General features: G+C 40.9%; 2 protein-coding genes across 2 annotated transcripts; one reads left to right on the forward strand and one right to left on the reverse strand.

The window, feature by feature from the left end:
- Positions 1-320: 320 nt before the first annotated feature.
- LOC106080796 (methyltransferase-like protein 25B) lies at positions 321-5,060 on the forward strand. Its single transcript, XM_013242357.2, has 5 exons — positions 321-506; positions 570-785; positions 1,092-1,909; positions 4,601-4,791; positions 4,851-5,060. Exons 1-5 carry the CDS (start codon positions 417-419, stop codon positions 4,931-4,933), a joined length of 1,398 nt encoding a protein of 465 aa, XP_013097811.2. The 5' UTR covers positions 321-416; the 3' UTR covers positions 4,934-5,060.
- On the reverse strand, positions 5,042-10,584 carry LOC106080797 (zinc carboxypeptidase). Its single transcript, XM_013242358.2, has 3 exons — positions 10,497-10,584; positions 6,302-6,682; positions 5,042-6,245 (listed from the first exon to the last, which is right to left on the reverse strand). The coding sequence occupies exons 2-3, from the start codon at positions 6,653-6,655 to the stop codon at positions 5,253-5,255; spliced, it is 1,347 nt and encodes a 448-aa protein (XP_013097812.2). The 5' UTR covers positions 6,656-6,682; positions 10,497-10,584; the 3' UTR covers positions 5,042-5,252.
- Positions 10,585-11,853: the final 1,269 nt, after the last annotated feature.

Here is an 11,853-nt window from a genome sequence, read left to right on the forward strand (position 1 = left end):
AGCTATCCCGTGCCGGGGTTCTATGCAATGCAAATCTCTTATTATCGCACAATCCCATTCCAGCCGATTGTATCGAATTGACCCGATAAAGTGCTTTATCGGCAAGGATAGCCGCCTTAGTGTACAATTCTCTGCTACAACAACAATTAAAACAACTTGTGAGCGCACGCCATGGAGTGTGGGCTGCCGTGTGGCCACGGCCCTATGTCCTGTAGTGGGTGGCACAAGACAAAGGATTTTGGGAACACCGATTTTCTTGTTCTAAATCTTTACAGGTCTTTTGTCTTTTGAAGCTCTGAACTATTGTAAGGCTTAAAAATCTGATTGGAATTCTCGCCTTGCCCAACAACTCTATAAAACAGCAAGTCTGGCAACACTACAGCTGTGAAGCTTTAAGAGGTCCAAAACCAAAACAAATGGAACAACAAATAAATGCACAAATTAAACTGGATAATAGTCTTAAAATTATAAGAGAATATGACTGGCTAATAAATGCATACGTTTTGGCAAGTAACAACAACAACATAATCGTAGTATTTAATTAAACTCAAATGTAATTCCTTTCACAGGATTTCTATGTAGACAATCATTGGGATAAGTTGCCACATGCATGGCGAAAACATTTCGAGAATATGCCTCCAGAGCAAATGTGCTTTCTCTTGGAGGATAATGATGATAAATCTCAAGCAACCACACCGAAAGTTAATTCTGTTTGGCCTTTGAGTTTATTGGTGCTGAAATCGGCATTCCAGTGGTTGTGTATAGGAAGACGACGCACAAAAAAGGTACATTCAACTTTTATTACCTTATATATTAGACTGGATTTATTAGCACCCCCTTGAGTAAATGAAATTTGGCCGAGAGGCGCGATTTGATGGTCTGAACCCTATGTCTTTGATGACCTTCATTCGATTGATAAGTTTAAGTACGTATCCCAATATTGCAACCAAACAGAACGTATATGCACCCAAATAAGCTGATGAATGGTTTTGCTTTTTATTCTTGTCATTCGATTTATAAGTTTTGGTCCTTCCAACAATCACACTTCTCTTTATTCGGTTTCTATTAAAAGAATTTTATTTTCATTTCAGGATATACTTCCCAGAAGTCATTTATTGGATCATCCCAAGTTGAAGCATATATTCAATAAAGGTGTTAAGCCCAAAAAACGCCATGAGCTGGATTCAATGGCTGCGCTCTGCAAACACATTTGCCAAGATACACCTGTCGATTTCATTGTTGATTTCGGTGCTGGTTTGGGACATCTTGCTCGAACTTTGGGATATGCTTACAACATTAAAATATGTTGTTTGGAAATGCAAACGAAACTTAATAAGCAGGCCTATGCAATGGATGATTATATGGATAAGTTGCAAAGGAAATATGTTGATGAAATATACTGTCAGAAGCCAGAACATGTAGACCTTTGCCTAACAGCCGATATGGAAGCCAAAGAGTTCCTTCATACAATTGAAACTAAATTGGGCCTTGCAAATAGCAGCTACCGATTTGGTATTATTGGTCTGCATCCTTGTGGCGATTTGGGAGCCATTCTCATGCGTATGTTTTTAAAGTGCAAACAAGCAAAATTTCTTAATTTTGTTGGTTGTTGTTACATGAAATTAACTACAACCGAAGATAGCGTTGTACCAAAGCAAACGTATGGTTATCCCATGAGTGCGTATCTGAGAAAAAATATCTCGTTTTCCAAACTATCCTATGAAGCTAGAGAAATTTCTTGCCATGCGATAGAATTGTACCGTGAAAGGTTATCGTTGAAAGACTATGAGTATCTGAAGGTACATTCCTATAGAGCTGCCACCGAGCGAGTTATACGTCAACATTATCCTGAACTAAGGCATACAAGAATGAATAATGTTAGGCATATACCCGGAACGAGTTTTGAGGAGTAAGTATTGAAGGATATATATATTTTTGTAAGATATTTTGCTTCAAAAAATAAGGAGGAAACTGCTTGATCAGGAATGATACTGCGTGGATACCGGTACGTCCTCCATCTGCAGTGAGAGTCAGTTACGTTTTTGTTGTAACAGTGTTTGAGGAACTTTGGAAGTTAAGTTGGTTTGTCCGAAGCATATTTGATTATAAGTTTAGTAGGTTAATATAGGCAGATAATAAGATGACGTGTATTGTGTAGCTCTCTGGATACACATCCAGCATATGGCATTCAATCCCAGACCAACAGCATTCTAGGCGGCTGCATATACCAGATCGTAGTTGAACCAAAAATAACCTGTTTCAGATGCTATAGGTGACAGACTGTCTCCATGAAAGGTATTCAGCAGCTGTTTCCCGCCTCAGACTACTGTATCTTTATGCATGCAGTTCGAAACTACTAATACACTCTTTGATCTAGAAACTTTCTGGCAGATCTGGAAAATACTCCAATGCACGTCACTCCACCGGGCCCCATAATTTGACTACGCCCAATGCGCTACTGCAAGTGCACATCACTCCACCAGGCCCCATAATTTGACTACGCCCAATATGCTACTGCAAGCGACTTGACCTTATTCACTGCTACTACAACAACCAATCCCATGGCAGCCGGTTGTATGTACCGGATTGACCCGATGAATTCCTTCATCGGCAAGGGCTGCCGCCTCATAGTACCACACACTGCTACTACAACAACAACAAGAACTTGACCTTATTCCTTTTCCTTAGGTTAGGTCAGGTTAGTTGGTGGGGAACCTAAGGTCTCCAAGGAGCGGCTTGCAGCCGACGTTGCGTCAGGTTGCTTGAAGCCTTCTCGTCCCCAGACGTGAGAACACAAATATATAGATATAGAGATCTTTCATAATACGGTGCAAGGTACTACAAGGAAAGTAGTAGGCAGTCGGATATTCGTACCGAAGTGACCCAATGAAGTCCTTCATCGGCAAGGGCTGCTGCCTTAGTGTACAAAACAAGAAAGCGGTAAATATCTATATCTATAACGACCGCCCTCAGTTGCACCTGTAAAAATTGACCTCCCCCTGCAAACCAGAGTAGTTCTGGCAAAATTACGTTCCGGATGCACGGATGCGGATGCACACGCCTCAATTCCTGCAGAGCAAGGATTAATGCAGACGTGCAAGATGTATGTCCCGATTGCGTCCAGGGATCATACGATACTGTTTAACTGCCCAGCCAGACCCACTCGACCCCAGATCCCTCTGGATGCTCTCCATAGAAGAGTTCCTGGATCTGGACACTCAATAGAATCAAGCAGACAAAAGATAGAACAAAAAACTGCTACAACAACAACAACAACAAAGGAAGTAGAATGGAAGGGTATAACAAACGCATAAGGCAGGAAGCTTGCCAAAGATCTCCATCATCCAAACATGTCGCTACAATAACAAAAAACGAAGGGAATTGACTAAACCGGGTCTCCTTTTGCTAAAAGCTTCATACAGTCGGTCACTTCAGGCTTCGTCCAGGACGAAAAGAGAGCTAAATACCTGTAGGGAATCTAGGCACGGAAGGAGGTGTCCACCGATAATCGTGTGTCAAAAAAGGTTCTCAAATGTCTTTTTCACCACAGGGTTGGATCTCTGAACTCCAATTTTTGCGATGTTCATCGCATTATGAAAAGCTTAGCTGGAAGCTAACACAGGTTGTCGGTACTAGGATGCTTCGTATACGGAGTAGCTGCAATTGCAGCGCCGACAATCAGCCACGTCGATATGACGATGATATCGTGGAGAGTTTTTGCTGTTGCTGTAGCCACATTTTCATGTGGAGGTGACGAGCAAGCTCGTTGCTGCCCAAAAGTACCGAACGCCGTGGTGCCCCGACCTATCACTGAGACTCTCCGCTCGATTTGGCTGATTGTCCGCAACTGCCGTTGCTGCTACTCCGTTTGGAGCATTCCACTATCCGCAACCTGTAGACACGCCCGTTAGCTCGCAGATAAGCTTCTAGTGACAGCAATGAACACCACACAGATCGGACCTCAATGTTACAGCCCGTATGACTCTCACAGCTACCCTGTGCCGGGGTTGAAACATGATGACCATTGGTTATTTAAAAGCGCCAATAAATCGCCTTTTCATATCGAGCACTTAGTATTTAAGCAAGGGCCGGTGTCGCCTGGCCTCTCACTCATGCTCCACGGTCCAAGCACGGAACATGATATTGTGTTGTTGTACCCACATTTTCATGTGGAGGTGGTGATCCTCGTCAAACTTCTGTAGGTGAGCAATCTCGTTTGGGTACAAAGGGCCGATCGCCGCGGAAACAGAGTGGTCATTGGTTATTTAAAGGCGCCAATAACTCTCTTTGTCATATCGAGCATCATAGTCACTCACTATTTGTGCAAGAGCCGGTGCCGCCCTGCTTCTCACTGAGATTTTTCGCTCTATACTGCTGATTGTCCGCGACTGCAATTGCAGCTACTCCGTGTAGAGCATTCCACTATCCGCAACCTGTGGACGCGACCTATAGCCCGCAGCTAAGCTTCTCGGGATAACAACGAACACCACACAGATCGGGGCTCAAAGTTCCAGCCTGTGTGGTTCTCATAGTTAAACCCTCCCGGGGTTTTCAGAAAATGAAGTTTTACTAAGACTTGTTGGCTATCTTTCTCTTTCAGTTATTTCTACAAAGCTGTAAAAGGTTTGCCTTGTGAGCAGCTTTCTCCTAGCCATCTGTGTACCTCCACAACTGAAAGTGACCTTCGTAATTGGAAAAATATTGTTATATTCTATACATTGAGGTTATTCTTCGCCCCGCTCATAGAGAGTGTTTTACTCTATGACCGTATGCTATATCTAATGGAAAATGGTAGGTATAAACTTAAAAGAAGCATTACTTCCATATCTTGATTTTAAATTACATTTCAGATTGCAAAGTTGATATAAACGCCATATTTGATCCCCGTTTATCACCTCGTAATCATATAACAACTGCCACGAAAACAAGATGACAAGAAGGAAAGGAGACCACCATTATCGTTTTAAATAATAATGGATTTTTTTTGTTTGACAATTCTTGGATCGTGCTTTATGGGTGGTATAATAAAATGGCCATTATCTCTGCGTTATCACAACAAATGTATTTTATACAGATTCAAGATGCAGAACGGGAGATGAAAAAATACAAAAATGGGATTTGGTAATATAGTATTGCAAATATAGGAGTATATGAAGCTCATTGCTAGCAGTGCTAGCATACAAAATCTTTAAATAACGTTTGTGTTTATGGTCAATTTCCTTTTAATGATGCTTATTTTCTGCCTGTATAGCTCATTTAAAATAACCCTTGGCAGCAGCCCCCTCAACAATTGTTTTAATGGCAGCAAATGCTTCTTGGGATGTTGGCAAAATTTCCTCTGCCGGCAATATAAACATATCTTGACTATCTGGCGGTCCCCGCAACTCAAATGTATAGGCAATCGGTATTTTATGCTCTTCATAAGCCCAATCCATACTACCACCACTGCTGGGATAGATAGTCTCAATAATGCTACCGCTAACATATTCCTTGCCCGTCAATGATTTAATCGCCTCCGTTGCCTTCTGACCCAATTCTTTCAAATCCCCATAGTTGGCCACACGATCTTTGGTATAACCAAAGGGGAACATAATCATTTGCGAATAGGAATGCAATGCCAAATAGGCCTTAATCTGTTCCTTGGCCACATTATCTTCAATGAATTTAACGACACGTTGTGTTTCAACTTCTGAGGCCGCCGAGGGACCGGCAAAATCAAAACGACGTGCATCACTGCTGCTGCCAGTCGAATTCCAGTGATCCGGATAGTTGCGATTCAAATCAACACCATAGTTAATGCCAAAGAGTTGACGATTTTTGCGCCACATGCGATTATGCTCAAAAGTGTATTTATAGCCATCGGGATTGATGCTGGGGAAGATAATCCAATTGAAATTTTTGGCCAGATTTACCACATTTTCCTCGGTGGAGGTTAGCAGTTGGTTAATAATATAATTAGCCGCTGCAGGGGCTATCCATTCTCGCGCATGTATGCCCGCCTCAATGAACACGGCTTTGTTGGCGGTGTTATGGGAGATTTTAATGCCTTTTATGGGCACTCCCTTAGTGCTGGTGCCCATGTCCAGCATTGTCACTACATTGGGATATTTCTTGACAAGCGAATCCAGCCACTCGTATATGGTCTCTAAATGATAGTAATGATACCAATCAAATTTACTTAGATCTGTGCCAACAGGCAAGACGGCAGCATAGTTCTTATCAATTTTCTCTTGGAAGTTGTAGGTCTAAAGAAAAAACCAAAATTAATAACAATATGTTACAATAAAACCTTTCAACTTACCAAAATGCGATGCTTCACTTTATAATGCTCCAACAGATCGGCCAAATCAGCCACTTTGTGCGCTGCCACCAGTATGGATAATTTCTGCCCCACCTCTCGGGCATGACCTATAAAATCCATACTATCGCATTGTTCTTCCAACTGTTTGAACACGTGCACATGTTCCTCGGTGTCTAGCTCAACATTATAGATGCGATAATGGTCATAGCGCGCCAGATTCTTAAATGGCTCCACACAACGATCATCTTTTGTGCAAAACGAAGCACCGGTAACAGACTTTGCCTCCGACATGGTTAAAAGAGCAATGAAAAGGCTTAAAAGTTTAAATTTATTCCACCGCATGTTGTTACTCATTTTTCACCGGCAGTCTCTCTTGTTTTTCTGAAAACAAAGCAAATGAAAATAAACAAAAATGTATTTAGTTCATTGGGGTCGCACTTTGTATACCCTCTGCTATGGATGGCATCTGCCAAGTTCTTTTTTATAGGCAGAAACCAAAAGATTATAAATGGAGATAATTATAAAGATCAATATGTACATTTTTATATATTTTGATAAGGTTGCGCTCTTCAGGTCCCCAATAAGTCAAACCAAGAGAAGGCTTTTATGGTATGCAATCGACCCATCTACAATCATCAACAAGAGAATTTGTGTAATATTTGGATAGGAAAGCCTTCCTTATTCGTTCAGAAGAAATGTATCTATCATATTCCCAGATTTGATACGTTACAATGGTAAAGACGAAAAAATATTCCACCCCATGGTGTAGGGTATCAATAAGTTTGACAGCCACTACATGAAGAGAGCGATAAACATTTATTTTGCAAATTCTTATCCAGTCCTATGTGTGTATGCTTATACACATCAAGCATACACACATGTGTGCAATGCGATAGGTAAAATAGCATAGGACGTATATACGGTGTAACAGGCTATGCAATTAATTGATATATTCTCAATACCAATAGGACTGATGGCCTACTTTTTCAGTAAAAATTTGTAGGAAAGTAAGAACAGCTTCAAGGCGGATTTAAAAAGGTGGTCTTACACAGCTGTTAACAGCCGGCCAGGTTTGACAGTACTAAGATGTCAGATTTTTCTTAATATTCTCTTCCTCGCATATTCTCTGCTCATGTACGAACACGTATACACACACGCACACAAATTTCTTTGTGTGTGTTGGCGAAACGTCGATCAGCTTGACGACAAGATGACGGTTTGCACCATATGATATGTGGTTGTTGTACAAATGAGACCATATTTAATTGTTTCGCTATGGTAGGAAACTAAAAACAGATTTTAGGCTCTTTTGCCATTTATTTCAATAAAACATCTGGTTTTAAAAATCATCAGTTCGATGCTGCAAAGAAAAAAAAGTCCATCCGAAATTTGCATGCTCTCAAAACCTTGCTCGCTCTCACGCACACTTCTGCTGGCAAATAAAGTACGCGAAAGACTTCCAGTAGGCTAGGTGAGGTAAGAGTGTCAGTCTATTTCCAAACAGACTCACTTAGACCCGTTTAGTTCATTGTGATACCACAATAGCGACAGATCAGGCCCTAGTGTTAAATCAAGTCCACGACCCCGCACGCTATCAACTCAGTTACCGGGGCGACCTACTACTTCCAGTAAAAATGTGTGCAAATTAGTATCCGCTTGTGACATGCTAGTGAGTAACATGTCACTCACTCCCACGAGACCAGATTCTTGTCTCGCGCACGACTATTTTCATGCCGACTAAAGCACAGTACATAAGCCCTGTTTGTTTAATCTCGCCAAACTCTTTATCCAGTGTCGTAAATCATGTAAATCGGTTCAGTAGAACAAAGTTATATCCCCTTGAAAGTTGAAGAAGTGGAAAGTGGTAAACTTTGACACCCTATATCTCACCCTGTATTATAGATATAGACCAATAACGCCACTTTTTTGAAATTCTATATCCTCCTCTACAAAGTTAGATTAGGTTTAAGTGGCAGTATGCCATCAGACTCACTTAGACGTTTTCGTCCATTGTGATACCATAGGAACAGAAGAAGGAAGATGACTTCTAGTTCCTATCGTTGAACTATCCAGATCGCTTTAAAAAGCCTAATAACTTACGAATGTTCACATCCGCTAAATCAGACAAGTTCTCAAAGAAATGAGAACCTATAGTGGAACTTCTTCAAACTGCTAGTGCGGGACATACACACAGAAGGTGTTCTATAGCCTCTTCTTCTTCGATGTCCTTACAGCTTCTGCAAAAGTCGTTGCTGGCAACCTTCCGTCTGTCAGCATTGTTTTCCTATTAGATAGTGACCTGTCATGAGGGACACAATGACTGAGACATCTGTTCTAGTCAATGACAGTAAATCTGCAGACCTCTTCAAGTCTAGATAAGGCCGTATAGTTTTGGAATGCTCACAGTCCCCTCTTTGTGACTATCTATCATTCGTTGTCCTGCTCCTGAAAACTTAGCTTACATGTTGCTAGAGGTATACCCACAGATTTCAGTATCCCTGGAATGTGTAGGATAGTCTAACAAGCTCATCCGCTTTACAATGCCCTGGGATATCTCTGTGGCCTGGCACCCAGAACAGGTGAATTTCGAACTATTAAGCCATCTCGTTGAGAGATCTGCGACAGTCGAGGGGGTTTTTTGTGTTCAGAAATACGTTCTCCAGGGATTTAATGGCTGCCTGGCTGTCTGAGAAGATATTTATGCCAATCGTCGTTATGAAATTATATCATAGGAATTCCACCACTTCCTTAATTGCAAGGATCTTTGCTTGATACACACTGCAGTGGTCGGGTAACCTTTTCGATATGACAAGTTCAAGATCTTTAGAGTACACCCCAAAGCCCACCTGGTCGTCTAGTTTAGAACCATCCGTATAGAGGCGTATGTATCTTCTGTTACCAGAGATATCGTAGTTCCAATCTGTTCTATCAGGAATAGTGGAACAGTAATTTTTATCAAAAAGCAGCTCCGGTAGGGTGCAATCCACAATGCCTAGAACATCGGATATTGTATCAAGGATAACACAGTATCCGTAGCCGCCACATGACCAATGAGAAAGCTCCCCAATCCTCCTCTACAAAGGCCTAAAACATTTTTTAACGCTCAGATCAACTTTTTACCTGTTGATGTGAGAGGACTTTTTTTGCTAAAGTCAGGTAATACACCAATCGTGCCAATAATACGACCACAACCCCGTGATTTAGTGTCGCATCCACGTCGTGAGTGAATCACGTCACCGAGATACATGTAGCTAGTACCTCGCCTTTGCCTTTGTGCCATCTGTCTACTACCACCACCCCGTGAATAAGTGCCGTACCCACATGGTGAGTGAATCACGTCGCCGAGATACACGTAGCCAGCAACTCGCCTTTGTCCAATAGACATAAAAGACGCTGAGCCCGCGAATACAACAACGTGCTTTTTGTCTAATGCCATTACCCCGTGATTTAGTGCCGTATTCACGCCGTGCGTGAACCACGTCTCCGAATCAAATATAGCCAGCACTTCGCCTTTGTCCTTCGGACAAAACAGCCGCTGAGTTAATAAATAGTCCCACGTGCCTTCCGTCCAAGACCATCATCTCCGTAATTCAGTGTTGTATTCACGTCGTAAGTGAACCACGTCTCCGAGATAATCGTAGCCAGCACCACGTCTTATACGGACGCAAGAGCCGCTGAGCCCGTGAACGTGTGTTCATGGCACACTCTTGCCATCGGCCGACGACCACCACACCGAGACTTAGTTTCATATCCACACCGTGAGTGAATCACGTCATCGGGATTTACATAGCCAGCAAGCAGATGTCTGACTAGAATTTAAGTCTGACTCAATAACGCCTAGATTAAGTACTGCTTACTAAACAAAACCTATTAAAACAAATATAAAAAAATTTCTCTCTGTCACTAACATATGTATATACATTTCTATGATTGTCCCTGAGCCCGGTGAGCTGTACCCCAGCAACCAGAAGTAAACTCGTCATTACAAGCTATGTTAAAACTTCTCCCCGAAGAGGTGTTGCCCTGTGGTACGCTGTTCGGAATGGGCAAAATAAACGGAGGTCCCTCATCACTGAACTTAAAACTTGAATCAGACAGCACTCATTGATATGTGGGAAATTTGTGCGTAAATTTTCATTACACTTCTGTTATTAGATTTTAAAACAATTCTTATTTTTAATCTTTTAGTACTTACAAATACTCTTAAAAATTTTGTTGTATAACTGGATTCTGAAAAATTCGGTATATAATTTATCGCCTACTTTTATAAATATTAACCTGTCAGATTTCTTTGGAGTGTGAATTCTAACTGAAGCATGCATACATTTTGAAACGGATACATAGACAAACATACCGAATGACATTTCTTATCTAGGGGCAATACTTAACATTTCTTAAATCAGGAAAGAGATTTAAACATTTAAAAACAATTGATCAAATTGAATGAAACTGATATTTTGAAAAAAATTGTCTAAATGAAATAGTTTGTTAAGATATTCTTAGACAAAATGAAGATCGCACATAGATCATGAAAGGTTAGATTACGTCATGGGGACAGCCTGGATGAATAAGTTTTTTTTGGGAAAACATTAATTCAGCCTGGCTGAATAAGGTTTTCTATGGGAAAACATTAATTCAGCCTGGCTGAATAAGGTTTTCTATGGGAAAACATTAATTCAGCCTGGCTGAATAAGGTTTTCTATGGGAAAACATTAACTCAGCCTGGCTGAATAAGGTTTTCTATGTGAAAACATTAGTTCAGCCTGGCTGAATAAGGTTTTCTATGGGAAAACATTAATTCAGCCTGGCTGAATAAAGTTTTCTATGGGAAAACATTAATTCAGCCTGGCTGAATAAGGTTTTCTGTGGGAAAACATTAATTCAGCCTGGCTGAATAAGGTTTTCTATGGGAAAACATTAATTCAGCCTGGCTGAATAAGGTTTTCTGTGGGAAAACATTAATTCAGCCTGGCTGAATAAGGTTTTCTGTGGGAAAACATTAATTCAGCCTGGCTGAATAAGGTTTTCTATGGGAAAACATTAATTCAGCCTGGCTGAATAAGGTTTTCTATGGGAAAACATTAATTCAGCCTGGCTGAATAAGGTTTTCTATGAGAAAACATTAATTCAGCCTGGCTGAATAAGGTTTTCTATGAGAAAACATTAATTCAGCCTGGCTGAATAAGGTTTTCTTTGAGAGAACATTAATTCAGCCTGGCTGAATAAGGTTTTCTATGAGAAAACATTAATTCAGCCTGGCTGAATAAGGTTTTCTATGAGAAAACATTAATTCAGCCTGGCTGAATAAGGTTTTCTATGGGAAAACATTAATTCAGCCTGGCTGAATAAGGTTTTCTATGGGAAAACAATTCAGCCTGGCTGAATAAGGTTTTCTATGGGAAAACATTAATTCAGCCTGGCTGAATAAGGTTTTCTATGGAAAAAAACATCAATTCAGCCTGGCTGAATAAGATTTTCTATGGGAAAACATTAATTCAGCCTGGCTGAATAAGGTTTTCTATGGGAAAACATTAATTCAGCCTGGCTGAATA

Source organism: Stomoxys calcitrans, chromosome 5, assembly GCF_963082655.1.
Source record: "Stomoxys calcitrans chromosome 5, idStoCalc2.1, whole genome shotgun sequence".
Classification (NCBI taxonomy): domain Eukaryota; kingdom Metazoa; phylum Arthropoda; class Insecta; order Diptera; family Muscidae; genus Stomoxys; species Stomoxys calcitrans.